Source organism: Echinops telfairi, unplaced genomic scaffold (genome assembly GCF_000313985.2).
Source record: "Echinops telfairi isolate 266 unplaced genomic scaffold, ASM31398v2 ScPeMD7_655;HRSCAF=1070, whole genome shotgun sequence".
In the NCBI taxonomy this organism is placed as follows: Eukaryota; Metazoa; Chordata; class Mammalia; order Afrosoricida; family Tenrecidae; genus Echinops; species Echinops telfairi.
The window spans coordinates 10501109-10523318 of record NW_022104553.1 but is presented as its reverse complement, the minus strand read 5'-3'; the positions used below and the strand labels follow the sequence as shown (position 1 = coordinate 10523318).

The window sequence follows — 22210 nt, the reverse complement described above, 5'->3', positions numbered from 1 at the left end:
GCTCCCCCGTGGGCTGCAGCAAGGAGAGGGCAGAGTCCAGCGGCTGTTTGTCCTGCAGGGTCTCTGACCTGCCTTCCCAAAGTTCCTGGAATCATCCGCTTGCCCAGTCCCCAGGCAGACAACAGATGGATGTGGAAATCCTTGGCTTTTATTAATTTCCTAACTGGGAAATTCCATGCGAAAGTGAAAGGAGCCGGGGACTTTCTTGCGGGCAGCAGGGGAGGGGAGGGGAGATGGGGACCCTGGGCGAAGGCGAAGGCATGGGCGCTGGGGCGAGCCCTGGGGATTCCCCAGCTTAGCTGCTGCTCCTGCTGGAACCGGGGAGGCCAAGAGTGCGGGTGGACCGTAGGGTCAGGGGTGGGGGCTCAGAGGTAGGAGACGGGAGGGATGGAAGACCCTGGCCCTGCCAGGCATGATTACAGAGGCAAGAATTTCAGGACCCCCTGCAGGTGCTGTCTCAGCCAGGGCTGCAGGCGGAAGACACTGATGTGGAAGTCTCTGGGAGGTGGCACCTGACCACGGGGGGCTTTTAGGCGGGAGGATTTGGCAGATTTCCAACAGGGGTTGTAGAGACCCCAGCTCACCAGGCCGACCTGGAGGAAGGCAGAGAATGGGACGAGCCAACCCCAGTATCAGTCTCCCAGCTGCCCTCAGAGGACCCCCCACCCCCATCAAGCTCCTGTAACCCTACCCCTGGGGCTCTTCGTCCCCCTCCCTCTTACCTGAAAAACCCTGTACCGCCGCTCCAGGAACACCGCTCCACCAGATTCTCCTGCCAGGAAGAAGGAAGAGGAGACAATGTCACCGCTGGTTTTTACCCAGCCCCACTGTCGGCTCACAGGGGCATGGATGGGACACAGCCGTGGTGGAGGGAGGACTCACCCGGGCAGGGGTTATCGTCACCCTCGGTGCCACTGCACAGGAACTGCTCGGTCACCACCTCTCTGACATCGGTCAGGTTGGGGAACGAGTTTTTGTCTTGGGAGACGACCTGGCCACAGCTTGCCCACTGCAGGAGGGGGTGGAATGAGCAGACCCAGGGACAGCAGCCTGGCAGGCGAGCTAAGCCTGGGGAGAAGGTGCCCGGGGCTCAGACAGAGACTGCAGTCCGAGCTGCAGGCGGAAAAGAGATGTCCCAGAAGCTGTCCTGGGGGGTGAGGGTGGGGGGGACAGTCCTTGTCATTCCCAGGGCTACCCAACCTGAGACCCTCACCTCAGCGCCTGTCTTCAGGTGAATATCCAGTCTGTTCCCACTCAAGGAGGTAAAATGGGCAGGAACACTCCGCGTGTTCAGAAGTTCGCTCTCTGCAGCCAGGGAGAGGGGGCTGTTGGTGCTGCTGCCTTTAGCAGAAGCCAGACTCCCACCCGGGGGCTCCAGCCCCAGGCCAGCTGTCCCCGCTGCCCTGCAAGCCCCTCACCATGGTCCCGACAAGTGCTCTCTTGAGGTCTCCTCAGAGCCAGGTTGGCCTCCACCGTGCAGGGAAGGCAGATGGGCCTGGGGAGAATGCGGGTCTCATAGGGTGACCTTGGTCTCCCCTCCTCTCGGGATTCCCCGGGACACTCTCCCTTGCAGGGCACCCTCCCAGCCCAGGCTCCTGGCACCTGGCGTGGGTGGACATCTTCACTTTCTGGGCCAGCTTCAGCAGGGCAATGTCATCGCCGTAGAACTCCTGGATCCCCTGGCTCTTCTTGGCATAGACATCAAACCCCGGGGGGCTCACTTTCTTCTCAATGGTGAACTCTTTGCCCTGCGAGGAGCTGGGGTCCCCTGGGAATAACATGGCGGATTGGGGCTGACCCTGCGCTCCCCGGAGGGCGAGCCCGAAGGACCGCCGACCGTGGTGACGCCCAGCCTTACCCACGATGACTCTCCATAGGTGCAGGTCTCTTTCCTCGAGTTTTTGGAAGCAGTGAGCGGCCGTCAGGACCCACTGGTCTGAGATGAGGGACCCCCGGCAGGTCTCCTTGCTCGTGGGCTGCCGGGGGACAGATGCACTCAGGGTGCATTGTGTCTGGCCCCCCTACAGCTCTAGGCTCCTCCCTGCCCTCCTGCTTCCCGATACCTTAATGGTGACATGCCAGGGTGTCCTCTCCTGGTCCGAAGCATTGGTGGACAGGTTCCCCACCCCGCAGATGGTATCTGTGAGCTGGGAAACATCTATCAGTGCGAGGAGAGATGGAGGAAGAGGCAGTGAGGGGCCCGGTGCCCAGATGCCCAGCCTGAGCTCCCAGCGGGCGGCTCCCCTCCCGAAAGGGCAGCGCTCACTCACCCAGCATGTGTTCAAAGACCTGCTGCAAAGCCTTCGGGTCCTGCAGGATGAAGGCATGCCTCTCGCCATCCTTCTTGGACCCCAGCTCGTTCAACTCTTTCCAGTCCACATCCAGTTTGCCGACTCCAATGGCGTAGATGTCTGATGGGGGGTGGGGGGAGAGAAACCACTGGCTCCTGTGACTGAGAGGCTGCCGTGACACTGGGGGGCGGGGGCACTGTGATGTGGAACCCACGAGATGCTACCAGGCTATCCGTGGTAGTGCAGTGGCTTACAAGGTCAGCAGTTCAAAGCCACCCCAGGCCAAAAAAAAAAAAAAGGTGAGGCTTTCTACTCCTGTCAAGAGCTAAGAGTCTTGGAAACCCACAGGAGAAGGTCTACTCCGTTCGGTGGGGTCACACTATCCACTGGAATCAGCTTGACGGTGATGCGTGAGGTCCACCTATAAGTTGAACCCTGTCAGCATCATGGGTAAGTGTTCGGCTGCTCACCTGAAGGTCAGCGGTTGGAATCCATCAGCAGGAATTCATCAGGCAGTCAACTGCTAGAAAGATGGACCACCTTGGGAACCCCCTGGGGTCCACTCTACTCTGTCCTGTAGGGGCTCTGGGAATCAGAATCCACGCACGGGCAATGGTTTGGTTTGGGTTTATGTCCTACAACGCTCGTCGTCAACGGAACGTCTCCCACCCTCCATAGCTATCTGATCCTAGTTCCCACCGGTCACTTATCCAATCGCATGGCCCCCTGTAGGCTCAAGGTCACACGCACACCACGGCTCGGGCCCTTTGCACTAGCCGGGCCTCTGTTTCACTCTTGCCCCAGGCTGCACTCTGACCTGCTCACTTACTATTATTTTTCTTCATGTAACTGTGTGTGTGCTGAAAAATATGTACAGCAAAGCATCTGTTTTGCTTTCCCCCCACCTTTCCTCTCCCAGGAGTCACTGATACATTTTGGTGCCTACGTCCTTATTTTACGTAAGTGGGAGCGTCCAGTATTTGCCCTTTTACAACTGCCTGATTTCCGTCAGCATGCTATCTTCAAGGTCCAGTCACCTTGGGGCCAGTTGCAGAACCTCATCCCTCTTTGGCTCCAGAAAGGTCCAGGGTATGCCCAGACCACTTGTGATGTCTCCTTTCCTCTGCGCTGGGCATTTGGCCTGTTCCCACCTCCTCGTACCGTTTTCCGTCTGAACTCCGAGTCTAATGCTGCGATGCTTCTATCCCCTTCCCTGCCTGATGGCATAGCTCAGCTCACGTCGCCATCGAACACATCATCAGCTCGGGGACCTCCATAACACAGGGGCTGTTTTTTAACTGCTCACTGCCTTAGCGCCAATGCCGACCCATCGCGGGCTGCCCCTGTCGGGGGCTGAGACTACAATGCTGGACGGGAGTAGAGAGCCCCCTCTGTCTCCCTCGGAGCTGCTAATGATTTTGAACTGCTGACCTTGTAGACTGCCACCCCAGGCCTAGCCCCTCTGCCACCAGGGCTCCTCCGTGACCATCGGGCAGGCAGTTTCTTGGAATGGTGTCAGGCAGTTTCTTGGAATGGTGTCAGGCCTGAGAGGAGCTCTGGGTCAAGACTTTTAGCCACTAAAGGAATAAAAAGAGCTCCGGACCAAAGCCACCAGCCAATCAGAAAACATGGCGTGGAGTGGCCTCCAACTCGTCGCCACCTTGTGGGACAGAGCAGGACAGCCCCCTAGAATGCCCAAGGTCATGGCCCCTGACGTGGACATCCTCATCTCTTCCTCTCCCATGAACATGCCGCCAAGGCAGAACGTCAGACCCAACCTTCCTTTGGGAAGTGTGCAATCTGATAGAGGAGGCCAGCGTCATCTCTTCCCACCTCTGCACCTGCACGGCCACCCATGCTGGCCCAGGGGGAGTGGGGACACACCTGTCGGGGCCCACAAGCTCCATTGACCTCACACTCGCACCCCCGAGGGCTTGTGCTGTGTGTAAGGAACAAGCTGCCGAGGTGAACTGCAAGGACAGGCTTGAACCGGGGAGGAGAGATGCTAAACAAGGGACCGCATCCTAGGTTGATTTTTAATCTCAAGGCGCACCCTCTCCAGCTTCCTCCTCGTTTGTGTGTGTGTGGATTGTAAGGGTGGTCCATACACAGGCAGGGGATATCCCTCATTTCGACCATCTTCACTTGTACAGTTCAGGGACGTGTGTCGTTCAAGCGTCACCCGACTTGTTGCTCTCATCTCCCATCTCCCTGCTCAGAAACTCTGTGGCCTGTGGGCCTGGAGCCCTCCTTCCCCCTTCCTCCTTCCGGCCCTGTCGCTGCTAAGAAACCTTTGCCTCCACGCTTGCCTGACCGGTCGGCGGCATGAGCATGATGTTTGCGAGGCTCACCCACGGGCTGGCATGTGGCAGGGTTTCATTTCTCTTGCTGATGGATACCACTCCACTGGCTGTCCATTTGTGGCCCTTCATCTGTTGGTGGACGTTCAGGTTCCTTCTCCCTCCTGGGGGTGGTGTACAGGGCACAGAAAGCACCCAGCGGCTGGTGCCTCGGCCTCCGTTTCTTGGGGGCTAGCACTGCTGGATCCGAGGGGAATCCTATGAGGGGACTTCAAAATGGAATCGGAAGACGATAGAATTTTTCCACAAGCTTTTTAAACGGTCCGTGTCTGTGTAACTCTCTGGGAAACGGTGGACCTTCCCCATGGCTGTACCCTTAGGGCGTCCTCACCAGCAATGGGTGGAGCCCTCCGGCCCCAAGTCCCCACCAACACCCACTGCTTCTCAGTTTACCTTTATTTTAATCGCAGCTGCCTCCGTGGGTGTCAAGGGACGGGTAGCTCGTTGTGGTTTTGCTGTGCCTTTCCCATAACAATGACACCGAACATTGCCTGTTTGTACTGCTCTGGTGAAATGTCTGTTGCTGGTTTTTTTAGCTTTCTTTTTTTCCCTCCAGTTGTTTAACTTTGCTTAAGTTGTAAGAGTTCTTTATATATTCATGTCATTAAACCTTTATCCAATATATGGTTTCCAAAAATTGTCTCCAGATCCATCAGTAGTCTCATCACTTTCTGGATAAACCCCTTTGATGAGTAAGATTGTTGTTAAATGTTTGTTGAGGTCCTCTTGATGTGTTTTGTGTTTCGCTGCTTGTAGCCTCCTGGTCATATCGAAGAACCCCTTGTTAAAAATTAGATCCTAAAGTCTGATTCCAACGTTTCTTCTACAAGGTTCTAGGGTTTCCATCCTAACGTTTGTGTCTTTGATCCACTGTGAATTAGTTCTCATCTGGGATGTGAGCTGTGGGTCCAGGTTCATTCCTTTGTTTGTGGAAGTCCAGTCATCCCAGCACCATGTCTGAGACTCGTATTTTCTCACTGGAGATGCTATTGGTCCCTGTGGCTATCCTTAGTCCAATGCCAGACAGTTTTGATTACAGTTGCTTCATAATATGCTTTGATTTGGAGAAGTGTGACTACGACTACTGTGTTCTTTCTATTTTATTTTTCCCATTGCTTTGGCTTGTCAAACGGGAATCTGATTTGCTATGGAAACTTTCACTGAAAGCACGGTTTTAAAATCTATTTTTTAAAATTGTTTTGGCTATTTGGGGGGGGGGTTCCTGTGTTTCTATATAAACTTTCAAAATGACTTTCCCATTTCTGTTAAGAGGTTATTGAAATCTTGATGGGGATTGCACTGTATCTACAGATCACTTTCGGGAGTGCTAGCATCGGACAATATTAAGTTTCTTAATCCATGAGCATGAAGTATTCTACCATGTATTTTAAAAATAAGTTCACTGCCCTTGACTTGATTCCACCTCATAAGAACCCTGAAGGGCATAATTGGCCCTGTGGGTTTCTGAGACCGTAACTCTTTACAAGAGTAGAAAACGTCGCCTTTCTCGCGGAGAATAACTGGTCGTTTCAGACCGTTGACCTTGCAGTTAGCCAGCCCCCACACAACCACTACCCCACCAAGGGTCTTCACTAATTTCTCTCAGTAATGCTTTATAGTGATTAACGTACAATTATTTCATTCCCTTGGTTAAATATATTCCTAGATATTATATTCTTCATACGCTGTTACAAATGGAATTGTTTCCTTGATTTTCTTTCTTTCTTCCTTTTTTAATCATTTTATTAGGGGCTCATACACCTCTTATCACAATCCATGCATACATCCATTGTGTCAAGCACATTTGTACATTCATTGCCCTCATCATTCTCAAAACATTTCCTCTCCACTTAAGCCCCCTGCATCAGGTCCTCATTTTTCCCCTCCCTCCCCGCTCCCCCTCCCTCACGAACCCTTGGTAATTTATAAACTATTATTTTGTCATATCTTTCCCTGTCTGACGTCTCCCTTCACCCACTTTTCTGTTGTCCACCCCCAGGGAGGAGGTTATATGTAGATCCTTGTAATAGGTTCCCCCTTTCCAACCCACCCTTCCTCCACCCTCCTGGTATCGCCACTCACACCACTGGTCCTGAAGGGATCATCCGCCCTGGATTCCCTGTGTTTCCAGTTTCCAGTTCCTATCTGTACCAGTGTACATCCTCTGGTCTAGCCAGACTTGCAAGGTAGAATTGGGATCATGATAGTGGGGGGAGGAAGCATTTAGGAAGTAGAGGAAAGTTGTATGTTTCATCGTTGCTACCTCGCACCCTGACTGGCTCATCTCCTCCCCAAGACCCTTCTGTAAGGGGATGTCCAGTGGCCTACAAATGGGCTTTGGGTCTCTACTCCGCACTCCCCCTTTCATTCACAATGATATGATTTTTTGTTCTGATGACGCCTGATACCTGATCCCTTCAACACCTCGTGATCGCACAGGCTGGTGTGCTTCTTCCATGAGTCTTAATTTTCTGTTTAACCTGCTCATTACTGATGTGTGAAGGCCTAACTGCCTTTTGTATGTTGACTTTGTATTCTTGACCTTGATTCTTTGCTGAATTCATACATTTGTTCCAGCAGCTTTCTGGTGGCTTCTTTGATATGCATATGTATATATGTATATGTACACATATATGTAGATGTATATAGGCTCATATCATGAGCTGAAAGGCACAGTTTCACTGTTCCTTTCCAACTGGGACAACTTTTACCTCTCTTTCTTGTTTGGTTGCTAGGCTAGAATCTGCAGTACACTGTTGACTAACAATGTTGTATTCATTCTGAATGTCTTGTTCCTGATCTTAAAGGGAAACCTCTCAACCATTCTCCATCGAGTCTGATGTTAAAGGTCGGCTTTTTCATTAGTGCTCTTTATCATTTGGAAAAATGTCTCTTTAAAAAAAATTTTTTTTCTTGGAAAAATGTCTCTTATGTTCCTTGCTCCCTGAATATTTTCATCATAAAAGTTTGTTGAGTTTTGCCAAATCCCCTTCTCTGGTCATGTGGGTCTTTTCTTTATTCTACGAATGTGATACGTTTTTTTCATTTACTTTGTAATGTTGAGCCACCCTTGTCTTCTTGGGATAAATCCCACCTGATTGTGGTATAATAATCCTCTTCACGTATTTTTGGATCCGGTTTGTTGTATTTTGTTAAGGATTTTAAAAATCCATATTCATAGGGGTTATGGGTCTGTAGTTTTCTTGGGATGCTTTTACGCAGCTTTGGTATCAGAGTAATTGACGGTAGCTTCCAAAAAGAACGGGGGTGGGGGGGGTGGAGTGTTCTCGTCCGTCTTCTGGGAAAGCTTAAGTAGGATTGGGATCATTTCTTCTGTAAACACTCAGTAAAATTCCTCAGTTACGCTATCTGGATAAGGAATTTTCCTTTGGGAGCGGTTTTTGAACACTGATTCAATCTTTTTTATTGTAATGGGCCTGCTGCGATCTGCTTTTCTTGAGTCGATGTAGGGAGTTCACACATTTCTAGGAATTTCTCCATTTCCTCCAAATGATCTAATGTGTTGGCATACAGTTCTTGGTAATACTCTCTTAGGATCCTTTCGAATTGTGTGTGGTTGGTTGTAACTTCCTGGTGTTTTATATTTGCCTCATCTGTCCAGCCCCCCACCCTACCCCCTTTAGTCAATGTAGTTAAAAGAGTGACGATTTTATTAATCTTAAACAACAACTCTGATTTCGTTGATGCTATTGCCTTTCTATCCTCTGTTTCATTCATCTCTGCTCTGCTCTTGATCGCCTCCTTTCTCTGACTCCTGGAGTTGCCAGGTGTTACTGTTCCTTCTTTGCTAACAACGCACCGCCTTCATTATACCCTGCTGAATGCCGACAACAGCCTTTGGAGAACTTCACTCTGGCTTGGCGATGCTAAGGCCGGGCTATAGGAGTTGACTTTTTCTTCCTTGGGTCAGTTTTAAAGAGGGATCCATGAAACGTATTAGTCAACACGCATGACCCTCCCCAGCTGAAGAACAGCCTCTGGGTGAGATGCTTGCCTGTCAGTAAAACTTGTTTTGAGTTAGAACATTTTATTCCTTTTGCGGCCTCAGCTGCCAAAGCCTCTGTGAGTCATCTCTACTGCTCAAAGCGGAAAGGCCTTGGGCAGAACCCCAAAAGAGATCTAGAGGCCCAGTCCTTGGGGCATTCCTGGAATAGCCGGTGTTGATGGTGGGGGCAGCACCTGACATTTACGGAATGTTTCTCTGTGCCAGGTCATGCCAGTCTGAGCATTTCCCCATTGGACTGTCCGGTGGGTCCCGGTGCTGTGATCTCCTTACCAGGGCCACACTCCATTAGAGGGAGCCTACGCTGGAAGCTGGTATAATTTGACCCAAGTCTTCCCAAGCTTCGGCATGACAACTTCCTGGCCTCCGTACAAGGATATGGCCTGTGGTCTCCCTAGAGATAGACCCACCCAGCTCTGGGCTGAGGACCTAGACTCCCTGCAGGGGAAAGACACCTGAGGGGAGAGGTGGAAGCTCACCCAGGTAGTCATTCCTCTTCTGGTTGATGTTCAGGACCTCTTTGATATTGTCAACGGCCGCCTTGGGAGAGCCTCCCATATTGGACTTCCCTGGAACAGGAAGGAAAAAGACCGATCACCTGGGTAGATTCCCAAGAGCCCTGGAAGAATGGAGATGCATCCGCCTTGGGACCCCGTCATGGGTTGACTTATCTTCCCTTAAAATACAGGTTGTACATCACAGTCTCTAAATCTGTGATTGCGATGCCATTAGGAAACGGGTTGTGTTTGTTTTGTTAATAAAGCAGATTTCAGTGTAGGGAGTGGTTTGAGGCCACCTCTTTCGGAATGCAAAAGGGAGTACGCAGGCAGGTGGAAGTGGAGATGGGGGGGCGGGGGACAGCTGCCAAGATCCTCTGAGGGAGATCTCCATGGAAGCCGAAGCCAGTGCTGACAACACAGGAACCTTCCTCCCAAGTTTACAGAAGGAGGGCCATTCCCTCTGGAGCTGGCCCTCCAAACGGGAGCGTCTTGCCTCCTACACTGCTTGAGAAAACAAGCCCTGGTTGTTAAAGCAGCCACCTGTGGTGTCTCTGTTACTGGGGCGCTAAGTAACCAAGACGGCTGTTGACACTGGAAGAGTAGGGTGCTTTCTGGTCAGGGCTCAGAAGGAAGTAAAGAAAGCCACAGAGAACTACCTCTTGCTAGAAATGCTGCCGTGTGCTTCTGGGGAGGCTCGAAAACACAACGGCGAGCACACGAGAGGAAAGAGCCGGGCTGAAAATGGAAACAGAACTTGAACGGTTCTGTTGTACACCTTAAGGGCTCGTATCTAGAATTTTCCCTAAGGATGTGGCTGCACCGTCTCTTGTTAAAGCGATGAACCCCGTGACAGATGAATGTAACCAACTACCTAGCAGAAAACCCATCAGTCTCGACGGAAAAGCACAGAGGAAGCACAGGGCCTCTTGTAAGTCTACGAGCAGGAAAAAGAAGGGGACAGGCGTCAGGTTTGTTGTCTACGGAGAGGAGACCCTGGAACAGCTTGGAGACCCGTAGAACTGTGGGAAGGAGCAGGGTGGGGGGTCAGGCTCTCCAGCACCAAAGGGTGGGGTTGTCCGTAACCTCCTAGGTTTCGAAGCATCAGCTCTCCACGCGTTCTGGACCAGCGTGGGGGGTTGCGATTCAGATACGCCAGGGAGATTCGATTGCCACCAACGCTGAGGAGACAGGGCCACCATGCTAAGCAGGACAGGGCCTGTGAGTGCCGAGGGCGTGATGGACTAGAAGAACGGGGTGCTCACAGTGGAGGGGGCAGGGGTGCCCCTCTGGTGCACCTAGGTGGCGAGCTAGAGCTGCCGGCTCGGGGCGCGGCCCAGAGCCCAGAGGGCCCCACCACACTCAGAGTCTGGAGGGTAGGGCCTTGCTCAGATGGTCTCTGAGGACAGACATGATGTTCAGCCCTTGAGAGCCGACGGACATCATTCTAAGGGTTTCGTTCCCTCGTGGTGCCTGGTGTCCCTTCTCTCGCGCTAATTTCTCCCATTTGTGGTGGAATTGTATACTAGGAGGCTGTTTTAAGACGGTACAGTGAACACTCGCCACTTCGCGCTTCGACTTCCGCGGCTTCACTCTATCGCGGTTTTTGCGTCACAGCGCATGCTCTGTCATTACTGCCACTGATTGGCTCATACTGTCCACGCTTCTGTCTGCATCGCTACGTATCGGAGCTACGTATCAGATGCATTTTTGCTTTTGTACAGTGTACTGTAATTGTTTGCGATTTTTAAGAAATTTTATCTAAGCCCTATGATGGCTCCTAAACGAGCTGCTGCTTCTAAGCCTTCTGACAATAAAAATAAGCGCCAGAGGACGATGCTCACCATCCAGGAAAAGGTAAAACTTTTGGATATGATCAAAGATGGCAAGAAAATCGTGGAGGTTGCACGCCATTTTGACTTGAATGAGTCTTCCGTTCGCTCCATCCGTTTACTTCATAATATAATAAATAATAAATGATCATTGTAACGTCCAAAATGTTTTACTGCATTTTCCCTTTTTCGTTTAATAAATTGGGTAATACGAGTGTAATGGTGACTAAAGGGTGTTTTTTCATGTCCTCTATGCTCTAACTACGAAAATATTTGATTTACAAATAAGGAATCCTACTTCGCGGAATTTCATTTATCACGGTAGGGTCTAGAACCGATTAACCGCGATAAACGAGGGTTCACTGTATTTTGAAAACCGTTATCGCTTCCTCTCGGTTTCACAGACGCAGAGGGACGGAATATGCCTAAAGCCTCGCCCATATTTGGTTTGGATGCTTCAGAAAATGAGATGTGGAACTTGGAGTTGACTTCAGACTTTTGGAATTATGGGATGGGATGTGGTGCAGAGAATTCTTCGATAGGGCACTTCTGGTCAGCGCCTTTGTAACGCCTACCAAATGGTGGGCTGGGTGCATTCAAAGACAGTGTATGGAAATCTAGTGGGGGGGGGGTCCGTTTGCCATCCTGCTGGGTTGAAAGCGAACCGTATCAGAAACCAGAAAGAAGAGCAGAGTGGAGCGTGTCCTTTGGATCCTGAGATTCCTGCTCACCGAGACTCCGTGACCCGGGAGACAGAATCGTGGCGCCAGAGAAGTGGCAGCGGAGGCAGTGATGGGCCTCACGGATATGGAGCAAGAAAGCTGCGTGCCTTCTGACCCACAGAGCAAGAACTGAGTGCCTTCCGGCTGAGGTCCCTGGTGGAGTGGGGAGCCTTCGGCGCATGTATTGGTATAACTAAAAGAGCTTTGTAACATTGCCTGAGCAGGGCAGAGGGCAAAGAGCCCTGTGGCCGAGAGCCTAGGGCCAGAAAGGTGTGCCCATGGGCGCGGCTGAGAGGAGGTGCCCCAGACCAAGGGACACGTCCAACCCTCAACTGCAGCACGTTAACTTCCTCCATCAACCCCGTCCTCGGAAGCATGACCTGTGAGGTCTGTGTGGCCATCGCAGTGAATGCTCAAGCCCAGCAGAGAGGTCAAGAGCGCATGGGAGAGACAGTTGGAGTCAGACAAGGGAAGAAGGTCAGAGGCTGACCTCTGCCTTAGGGGAATTGGCCTTGGGCTGATGCTAGGTTTGACTGTCCTTCCGTGCTGGGAAGTCAGAGGGGTGTGCCAGGCCATCCTTAGAGGGGTGGGTCAGTGCCACTCTTGCATGGTGATTTGCAGGTGGTCAGGACAGAAATTCGGGGAGGGGTCCAAAGATAGAATGCTACGGACTGACCAACATCCCCCACCACCCCCCCAAATGTACATTGTAAATCCTAACCCCATGCCTGTGGCTCTCATCTCCTTTGGGAATGGGTTGGCCGTATTGTGTTACAGAGGCAGAGAAGAGATGGGATAAGACGGATCTCAAGACGTGGGAGCGCCAAAGAACCAAGAAGTAGAAGCTGACCAGACAAGGCCCTTCCTTCCTGCCCGCGAACACAGAGAGAAATCCTTCCACTCAAGCTGGCTCTGCATTCAGACAGCTGGTCTCCTAAACGGTGACGAAAATAATTTCTGCTTGTTCATCCCATCCACCTGCGGTATTTCTGCTCTAGCCGCACTAGATCACCCACACAGACCCCAAGCACTTCCTAGGTGAATTTTAAAATATGCGACATGCTGGAAGATGTTAGCTTTGAGACGCTGGGTCAGGAGCCCCATACACTTGGTTTCACTTCGCGTTCATGCTCAGCCTGGGGAGTCTGGGTTCCTTATTTTGTAGATGAGAACCACTAGCAGAGTCTTGGAGGGTCCTTTCCACAAAATCAAAAGATAAAGGGCAGAATGGCAAAGCCCGGATTGAGCCCCTAGACCGCGCCTTCCTTGCAGGTCCCTCAGCCTCACAGTCTCCCTCCCCGGTGGTGGTCGCAGAAACGACGCTTTCCTCGTCACAAAGCGTCTGCGTAAAACATGCGCACGGAAAAGAAAGCAGCGATCCTCCTTGCCGACACTGCTGTGGTCCTCAACATTGCGGCCGCCTTACAGATGAGGAGCTGTGGTCTTACCTGGCGGGAGGAGAGCCAGAGGGCCGGCCTCTGCCCTCACGCGCAGAGACCGCGATACTCACCATCTGTCAGGAGGATGATGGCATGCCGGATCTCCTGCCAGGCCAGGGTCTTCATGCCAAGGCGCTGCATCTGGTTATTCATCATGATATAGACACTGTGCAGGGCCTCGTACGTGTTGGTCCCCGTTCCATTTTCATGGTCTGGAATATGCCAAGAAGGGTTCTCTTAGACCTCCATCACCCTGGGGGAGGAGGTCGCTCTCTCCCCTAAACATGGGGACGCGTTTTATTGTCTGCTTTAATTAAACTTAATCAAACTAACTTCAATAAGATAATTTAATGATCGGAGTTTAATTAAAGATACAGATTTCGCATCTACGGAGAGATAGATAAAGATATAACTTTCGCATCATAGTCGATTCACACATCGAAAGTCTTTCCGCCTTAGAAACATTCATTGCATAACAGTTCCTGGATAATGCTGCTCTAAAATCCCCTAAACTCCCAAATCCCACAACGGGATTTCCAAAGAACTTGCTTGTTTAAGCCATTTGCTGCCAACCACTTTGCCCTACCGAGTCCAGCTGTATCCATCCAGAAAGACGATGTGCTGAGCCCTGAAAACCAGACTGACTTCTCAGGACCCCGGAAGTCCTAAGTCCTTTGTGCTTTGACATCAAGAAGGAACAGAACACCTGTCGGAGGCGTGTGGGCTTGAAACTCTGCAGACCAAACCACGGGCTGACGGGATTTGGGACCCTCCACCCGCACCAAGACCCTGGATTTGGAAGCCAATTCCCATTTCAGGAACCGCAGCCCCGAGTTCAAGAACTGCATGCCACCGAGCGGGCTCCTTCTTTGGAACTTGTCCAGAATCTGTCTACAAGTACGGGCGTCGTCCCCTCCTCTCCTATCACCTCCCTGGAGGCATCGTGAACTAGGCTTTGGACTGCTAACTGCAAGTGATATGGAAACTCCCTGGGGGTGGGGGGGCGCAAAGCAACCTTGCTGAGGCTACGGGACAGAGTTAAGCTGCCCTTGCAGGTTTCCAAGCCTGTCCGTCGTCAGGAGAATAGACAGCCTTATCTTTCTTCCTCGGAATGGCTTGTAGGTTCGAAGCTGAGCTTCTAGCTAGCAGTGCACCGCCGAACCCAATCTGCCATCAGGGCTCCTTAAAACCCCACGTAGGGTGGTCGCCCTAAACACACTCTGCACGACGGCCCTCGGTTATACCTTTATAGCTGGCACTCTCCAGGCTACTGGTCACTTCCATGACGTCCTGCGAGTTGTCGTCTGAGATGGACATGACAATCTGGGGCTTGGAAGCAAACGTGATGATGGCAACGCTGACCTTGATCTCAAAGCTGAAGAGCTGTGAAGGAAGATTGAGGGTCAGCGTGAAGGGCCTCACAATCAGAGAAGCAACAGTGAGAGAGGCAGCAAGGAGGTCGAGACCCAGAGCAGGTGTGACAGGTGTGGCCCAAGAGGCAGGGGTGGGCACACACCAACACACGGTCCTTGAAAGACCATCCATGTGGCGCCTGCTCTCACACGGGCATGCTCCTCATCTGTTCCCCGCGTCAGCGTCCCCCCCATGGTGTGAATGGAGACATTAACATGGATTCGCCTGCCCCAGATCACACGGCTGATACAAGCAGGAGGTGGGATTTGAACCCCAGCAGCACACCAGTGGGGGCACATCTCTGATGATGGTGCTTTGCAGCCTCACAGTCAAGGGAGCTGCTTGACTTCCAGAGATTCTGCCCGTCTAGGAGGTCGGGGTCAGGTGCCTTCTAACGGATTCTGACTCAAGGTGACCCCAGGTGCTGTACGCTAGAAGTGCTCAGTCGGATTTTGTTGGCTGCAAGCAGACCACAGGCACTACGTTTTGTGGTGCCGCTAAGACAGAGCTGAGAAGAAAAGCAAATGCAAGGGGGGACCCCTCCCCCCAAACCCAGAATTCCTCCTTCCCCCAAAGCTAGGGTTTTTTTTTTTTGTTTTTTTTTTACAAAGCAACCTTATCATCTTCAAAGCACTCTCCATTGCACTTAATATATTTGTCAAATCTGCAATTCCATTCTTGGAAACATTTTTTCAAACTCTTCTGTTTGGAGAGCTGATAGCGTCTCTCCCTCGTTTTGTTTTGTTTTCTTCACCTCTTCTACGCAGTCAAATTGCTGTCCTTTCACGTCCCTCTTCATTGGGGGAGACAAAAAGAAGTCCCGCGGAACGAGGTCAGGTGAGTAAGGTGCGTGGGGCAAGAGAGGCAAGCTGGGTTTTGTTCCAAACTGGCGCGCTGAGATGGCTGTGTGAGCAGGCGCGTTGTTGCGGAAACAAAACCAGTCCTCCGTCGGCCACAAATCAGGCCTTTTTTGTCACACAGTGTTCTGCTATCTTTTCAGAACCTCTAAATAGAAAGCTTGATTCGCAGTCTGACCTGGTGGAGCAAATTCCAAATTAACCAGGGGTGGACATTTTCACCTGTGAGGAGTGGATGGACGTCCAGAACGAGGTTTGTCATCAATTGACATTTCACCTTTTTTGAAACGAGAAAACCACTCCTACACTTGAGTGTTTCCCATAGCGCTGTCCTTGCAAGCTGTGCTCAACATCACAGCAGTTTCTGCGGCATTTTTCCGCAAGCATGAAACAAAATTTCACAACCACACGCTGTTCTCTTAAATCGGCCATCACAAAAAACGAGGTTTGAGTGAAATTGCTTTTATGAAAAAATTCACTGTGACCAGAGAGAACCTTCCCAGGTGACGCCACTGGGTGCACTAACCGAGAGCAAGTTGCTGGATGCTCACCAAAAATGCGTATTTCAAAAGTTCCGTGCTGCCCAGTGCAATTCCGTTTTTTAGGGGAGATACCCCCTCGTATGTAACTCACTCCGTAGAGTCAATTCTGACTCGTAGCAATCTTGTAGGACAGTGTAGAACACCCCTGTCGGTTTCTGAGACTGTAACTCTTTACAGGAGTAGAAAAGCCTGGTGGTTTTGAATGGCTGACCTTACGTTTCATTAGTCCCATGTGTAACCACTAGGCCAGCAGGGTTCCATTACATAAATCACTACAAACAGCTTCATTTAAAATCCACGTGCCAATGAGCAATCTAAGCCAGCGACCTCCACACGCTTCTGTTGGCACGTCACAGGCATCAAAGTATTTTGAGCACACACCTCGGTAGAGGTACATTTACAGCATAAATTATGTAAGGGGGCCACTGTTCAAACAAAGGCATGTTAAAACATACGTGAAATGTTCAAAAAATGTTTCATGGGAGAGATGGAATTCCTTACAGATGGATACCATTCTTTCTTGCTGTCAAAGCCCCCTGGATTATCGAGCCTTCTTTCTGGAGAGGCACTGTCCTAAACAACACATTTCTGGACAGTCCGACCTCAGCCAAGGTCATCTTCGGTTCCCCTGGCACCAAACCAGCCAACCCACCGCCACTGAGCCACTTCCGACTCAATTTGACCCAGGTGCGTCAGAAGAGGACTGCGCGCCATAGGGTTTCCCCGTAGTTGGGAATGTTCGGAAGTGGGTCACCACGTCTCTCTTCCTAAGCACCTCTGCGCAGGTTGGCACTACCAGCCTTGTAGCCCGAGCACATCCGCATTTGGACCTCTCAGAGGCTCCCCCGCCCCCAGCAGCAGCCGGCAAAGTGGCCGACACACGGTAGGCGGCCTGAGAATGCAGGGACAGGTGTGATCCTGTCAGAATGGTCTGGAAAGATTTCTTGGAGGAAGCGAGCAGGGTAGGCGATGGAGACAGAGGAGGCAAAGGGGAGCAGGGAGCACAGGAAAGCCTCCCCTGCGCGCAGGTCCCTGATTCCTGACCCTGTCCACCATGACGGCAGCGCACTTCTTGAAGACGTCGAAGTCGTCCTCTGCCACACTCTGGGATGCATCCAGGAGCAGGTAGAGGTTCAGGTGACCCGAGCGCTGGATTTGGATTTTACGACCCAGGTTTTCTGAGAGAAAGGTAGAACAGGAAGTCGGCTCTCCACCCATTATCTGCACTTTAGCCAAAGGGGTCAAGGCCTCCCTTTAACTCAACAGCCCCTGAGTCTAACCTCCTGGGAGGACTTCCCTCCCGCCCCTGCCCCTGCTGCGCTCACCTTGCTTTTTCTGGGTGGGATTGGTGGTTCCGAGTATGTGGGAAAAGGAGGAGCCCAGGGCGGGGGCCACGTCTTCCGGGAAGTCATACGAGTAGGGTTCTGTGAGAAGAGATTCAGGGGTGTCAGCTGAAGCGGGGGTGAGCGGGTGTTCGGGGAGCTCAGGCAGGGCAGGCTGCTACTTACGGCGGCAAATGGGGTCTGTCCCACTCCAGACCCCAGTGTCCTGGCACTCTCTCTCTGTGGACCCCGTCAGAATCAGGCTTGAGGAACAGCGGTACCTGACCTTGTCCCCAAGGCCAAAGCGGGAGCCAGTCCGCACGGCGCCCACTGGAATCCCCGGGTTAGGACAATGGCCAGCTGTGAGTGAACACAGTAAGACAGGGATGAGCAGGGCACGCCTGCCTCTCAGCCCTGCTCACTTACCTCTCCCTCTAGGATCTCCAGATGCTCCGAATCCCTGTGGTGCCCCATACCAGAACTCTGCTTCCTGGGAGTGTAAATGGAAAACTGTGCAGGGTGAAGAGCCTAGAACTTGGAGGCTTAAGTTGTCATCTGGAACATTTCCATTTCAGCCCAAACCCTGGGGTAGCCCAAGTCCCAGAGCCCAGGAACTAGATCAGTCGACAAGCCTCCATCAACAATATTTGCGTTTCACAAAACCACAACGAGCCATCACTACAAACCCACCAGAGTGGCGAAAACTAAAAGGCTGGATCGTTCCAAATGTTGGAACAACCAGAATTCAGTTGTATGGCAGGGGTGGCGATCGGTGAAAGGATTTGCCAGCTTAAATCGAAACATACCCTAACCTGTGATGGGACACTTCCACTCCAAGCTATTTACAAGAAACTAGTGCACATGTGCACCAAAGACCCGTGCAAGGAGGCTCACAGGACTCTCTTTATAGCAGCTCAAAACGAGAAACGACTCAAGCGCCCATCCATGGGAGAATGAACAGGTGATTGTAGTACGGTCACAGAAGGGAATACTACAGAGCAAGCAAAAAGAACAACGACCTATATTGTGGATGAATGGCATCACTCTAATGCTGAGTGAAAGAAGTCAGATGCAAGAGGATCGATCTCCTGTATGATTTCATTTACATGAAGTTCAGGAAGAAGTTAGACTCAACCATCGAGTTAGAAGTCAGACTAGTTATGTCTGAGAAGGGGATGTACCGGGTGGGAGCAATGAGAAGGCTCCTGGGGTGTTGGAAATGTTCGCTGTTTCAGGTGGTAATTAACATGGTCTACAAAGTTACACATGTAAAAATTCATCAAGCTGAAACGGAAGATGTGTATACTTTCCTATAGGCAAATTATATCTCGATTTTAAAATAAATCTTATTTATATTTCACTAGAGAGCAATTTGGGAAAAATCCAAACGCCTGACTAGGAAGCAGTCAGTTGGGGCACTGGTGAGGGTAATGCCTGCCCTTTTGAGGACTCCGTGTCTTCCTGAATGATGTGCTCAGGACATGCACATCCTCCTGGAAGCACCCCAAATCCACAACCAAATAGGACTCTGGGGAGTCCTCGGAGCCACAGCAGGGCCCTCGTCATTCCCACGGGCAGTGCCGGCCACGACAAATCGCATGTGTGCCCCCAGAGTCCGGGCAGTGCTCTAGAGCCGGGCTGTCACACTCAATTAAAACGCACGCCGTTTGGTGCAACAGGCAAGATCCACGCGGACCACATCACATTGACAAACTTTGTTAACTTTATATTTCGACGTGAGGATTCAGGAATATGGGTAGGATCATTAAAACACTATGTAATTGCTTTTACCTAAACATTTATTTTATTTAATGTATTTATAAAACTAAAATTATTCTTTTTTTACCCGAAACTTGCCAGTGCTTTCCTCCTACTCGTTTTCACTGACCTCTGATGTTGTGACCAGAAAATAGAACAAAGTAACTAATAAAATACACAACATGTTGGACAGCTGGCAAACGTGATGCACAATCACAATGACTTCCCTCTAAAAATGTTAACTAGCGCTGCCGCTAGGTGTGATTCCTAACAGCACCACCCAGAGTGCTCCTTTTAACCTTTTCACTATTGGGATCTGTTTGCATGATGTGGCACTGAGAGTGGCAGACACATCGCTTCCAAACGTCTCTGGAACTGAGTCAGCGGGTTTATACTCGTCCACAGGCCCTCAGGAAAGGCACCGGGCCACGTGTATACTCGTCGTCAGTAGTTAAAGGGTTAACGAGGGAACTGTGTGCACGGTATTGCCTCGATCTCCCCTAAGCGCTATTTTCTCCCTAACAATTTTTTTCTATTTTCGTTTTATTTCAGAGCATCGCAGGCCACAAACAATTTCCTCGGGGGGCCGCATGTGGCCGCCAGTTTGACAGGCCTGCTCTAGATGTTGACCTCTATGGACTCCTCTCATCACATCACATGGTCCCTCCAAGAGGCCAGCCCTGTGCCTCTGGCCACTCTACAGGTGCAAGGACGGAGGCAGAGAGAGGGGAAATCACCCGCCCCGAGGCAGGAAAGGGCCAAACCAGGCTTTGAGTTCGAACCTCACGCCACAGATGGCTCACTGAAGCACAGTATCGACTCTCTCTTGACTTACGGCCCTCGAACTATGTGTGGGGTCTGGATAGCAAGTCCTGCTTTGAGGCGTTTCAAAGAGCTGGACAGAGGGTGGAAGGTTTATGTGGAAGTACAGACGTGTGAGCGGTGGCCCAGAGACTCCCACGGACCCAAACCCAGGAACGTTCCTGAGCTCCCGTCTCCTCACCCAGCCCCCGGGGCGGCCCGGGGGTCCCTGTACTCACAGCCGCTGTCACACACGGTCGTCTCTCCGTCCCACATGCCGTTGGGGCGACACTGTCTCACAGAGGAGCCCCGCAATAGGAAGCCATCCTCACACTCAAAGCTGAGGTTGCCGCCCACGGGGTGGGAGCTCAGACGTGGGGTGTACACGCCATTCTCGAAGGCAGCAGGCGCTGGGCATCGGACACCTGGCGGGGGAGAGGGGAGGGGTGTGCGCCACGGGGTGAGCACCCGGCTGGCTGAGGACTGGGCCCGGCGTTGAGTAGGTGGGGGAGGGACTGAGGACGGGATGGGTGAGGGGGTAGGCAAATGTCCAGTAGAGATGCGTGGGAATGGCCATCTGGTGGCCAAACGATTGAATTGATAGGCTGAGACGCATGAAATTGTCATGTTCGGCACTTGGTTGGATGTGGACAATTTCATGTAGTTCAAGGCTAATTGAACTCCTCTCAGCTCCCTGCGGGCCTCCGCTGCCCCTGCCCTGTGACCCTCACATTTCTCATCGCCCAGAGACGGGAGTCCCTGGCACGAGGGTCTCCAGGAGCCCGCTCATTGGGCATTCACTCTGAATGGACAGTCTTGCCCAGCTGATTATTAAAACGTCATGTACCACGACGTGGCATCTGCTTGGGCATCACCCAACTGACAACGGGCGGGGGTGACTTTACAGCACGCAGGAAAACATTGCTAGTCCCATCAGCAGGTGAGTGATGCTGTCACGCCTCGGGACGCGTTTCTGGGATGTCGACTGTGTGTCAGCTGACATCGGTTAGGTGCCTCGCCGTTCCAAGTGATGCTCAAATTGGACTGGACGACTTCAGAGAGCAGCCAGTGCCAGACTCCGGGTCACCTGGTGCTCATGCACGTCCACGGCACAGAGCGCCCTAGTTCACACCACGCATCAGGGATGTTAAGCGATGCATGACCGTTGTAGTTCTAATTGCCCCTGACTTGAGAATGATCCACGACCTCTCTGAACCTGACCCTGTGTTCCTGCTATGCGCGATTGGCCATTCTGAGAAGTTTGGGAGAGAAGTGCAAAACCCCAGGGCTGTCGAGTCCCCTCTGCCTGGAGGAGACCCCTTAGTGCTACAGAGCTTTCTTGGCCGGAATCTTTATGGAAGCAGCTGGCCAGACCTTTATTCCACGACACAATCCACATTTCGGTTAGCAGCCTGTCACCCACCACTTAGGACACCCAGGACCCAATATTTTGGAAAGCCCAGCTCTGCCCACCCTCCCCTCCCTTCCGGGCAGACCCCACCCTGCCTGGAGCGGCACATTAGAAGCCCTGCAGTAGCCACTAGCGGGGTGCCCCAGGCCAGCCCAGAAAGAGCCTCACGTTTGCAGATGGCCTTTGTCAGCCGGGTGCCTTGAGGGGTCTGCCACTGTCCGTTGCCCTTGCACAACCGGGAGGCAGGGGAGGGGTAGTAGCCCAGGGGGCAGGAGTAGGTGAGGAGGCTCCCGGGGGCCCAGCCGTGGCTGAGGGTGAAGGTGCCTCCGGAGATGTTCACGTTCTGCGGGCAGGAGGGGCTGGCTGCCGCCAGGCCTGTGGGCACAAAGGCACAGACAGACGGGGCAGAAGGGTGGCCGTCAGGAGGAAGGGAAAGCCCAGGTGCTTGTCCCGTCCACACACGGCGGCGACACGCGGTCCCGCCACAGGACCCTGACACCGCCCCTGCCCTGCCTCCTACCTGGGCACAGGGGCAGCAGGCAAAGGAGAGCCACCAGAGAGTCCATGGTGTGCACCTTGCGGCTGGGTGAGGCTGGTGGCTGGGGAGGGGAGGTCATCTGACTTTCCGAAAACAGGGCTGGCTCAGCAGGCGTGTCGTTTGCTGCCAGAGGAAAGAAACCGAGGAGTGGCTCTGGGGAAATTCTCTAGTCCGTCTGGGAGAAGCAATCAGGGCCGGGCGGGGGCGGGGGAGGGGGGGAGGAGAGAGTAGTTGGCGGGGGTGGCAGGCCTTGGCCTTGTCCCCTCAATCCAATAGATCCAAAGAGTCAGTTGATTTCCACCACAGTTTTGGGGAATTGCTCCCAACACACATGCACACACACACACACACACACACACACACACACACACACCAGCGAGCGCTTACATTGATCGTCTAAAGT

The 22210-nt window shown here is 52.1% G+C and overlaps 1 protein-coding gene across 1 annotated transcript; it reads right to left on the bottom strand.

The window, feature by feature from the left end:
* Positions 1 to 128: 128 nt before the first annotated feature.
* On the bottom strand, positions 129 to 21930 carry C2 (complement C2). Its single transcript, XM_004711715.2, has 18 exons — positions 21790 to 21930; positions 21438 to 21644; positions 20098 to 20283; positions 17486 to 17659; positions 17303 to 17401; positions 17022 to 17155; positions 14410 to 14548; positions 13237 to 13377; positions 9155 to 9244; positions 2271 to 2411; positions 2064 to 2158; positions 1859 to 1976; positions 1603 to 1768; positions 1419 to 1495; positions 1214 to 1305; positions 883 to 1009; positions 723 to 772; positions 129 to 593 (listed from the first exon to the last, which is right to left on the bottom strand). Exons 1-18 carry the CDS (start codon positions 21884 to 21886, stop codon positions 417 to 419), a joined length of 2310 nt encoding a protein of 769 aa, XP_004711772.2. The 5' UTR covers positions 21887 to 21930; the 3' UTR covers positions 129 to 416.
* Positions 21931 to 22210: the final 280 nt, after the last annotated feature.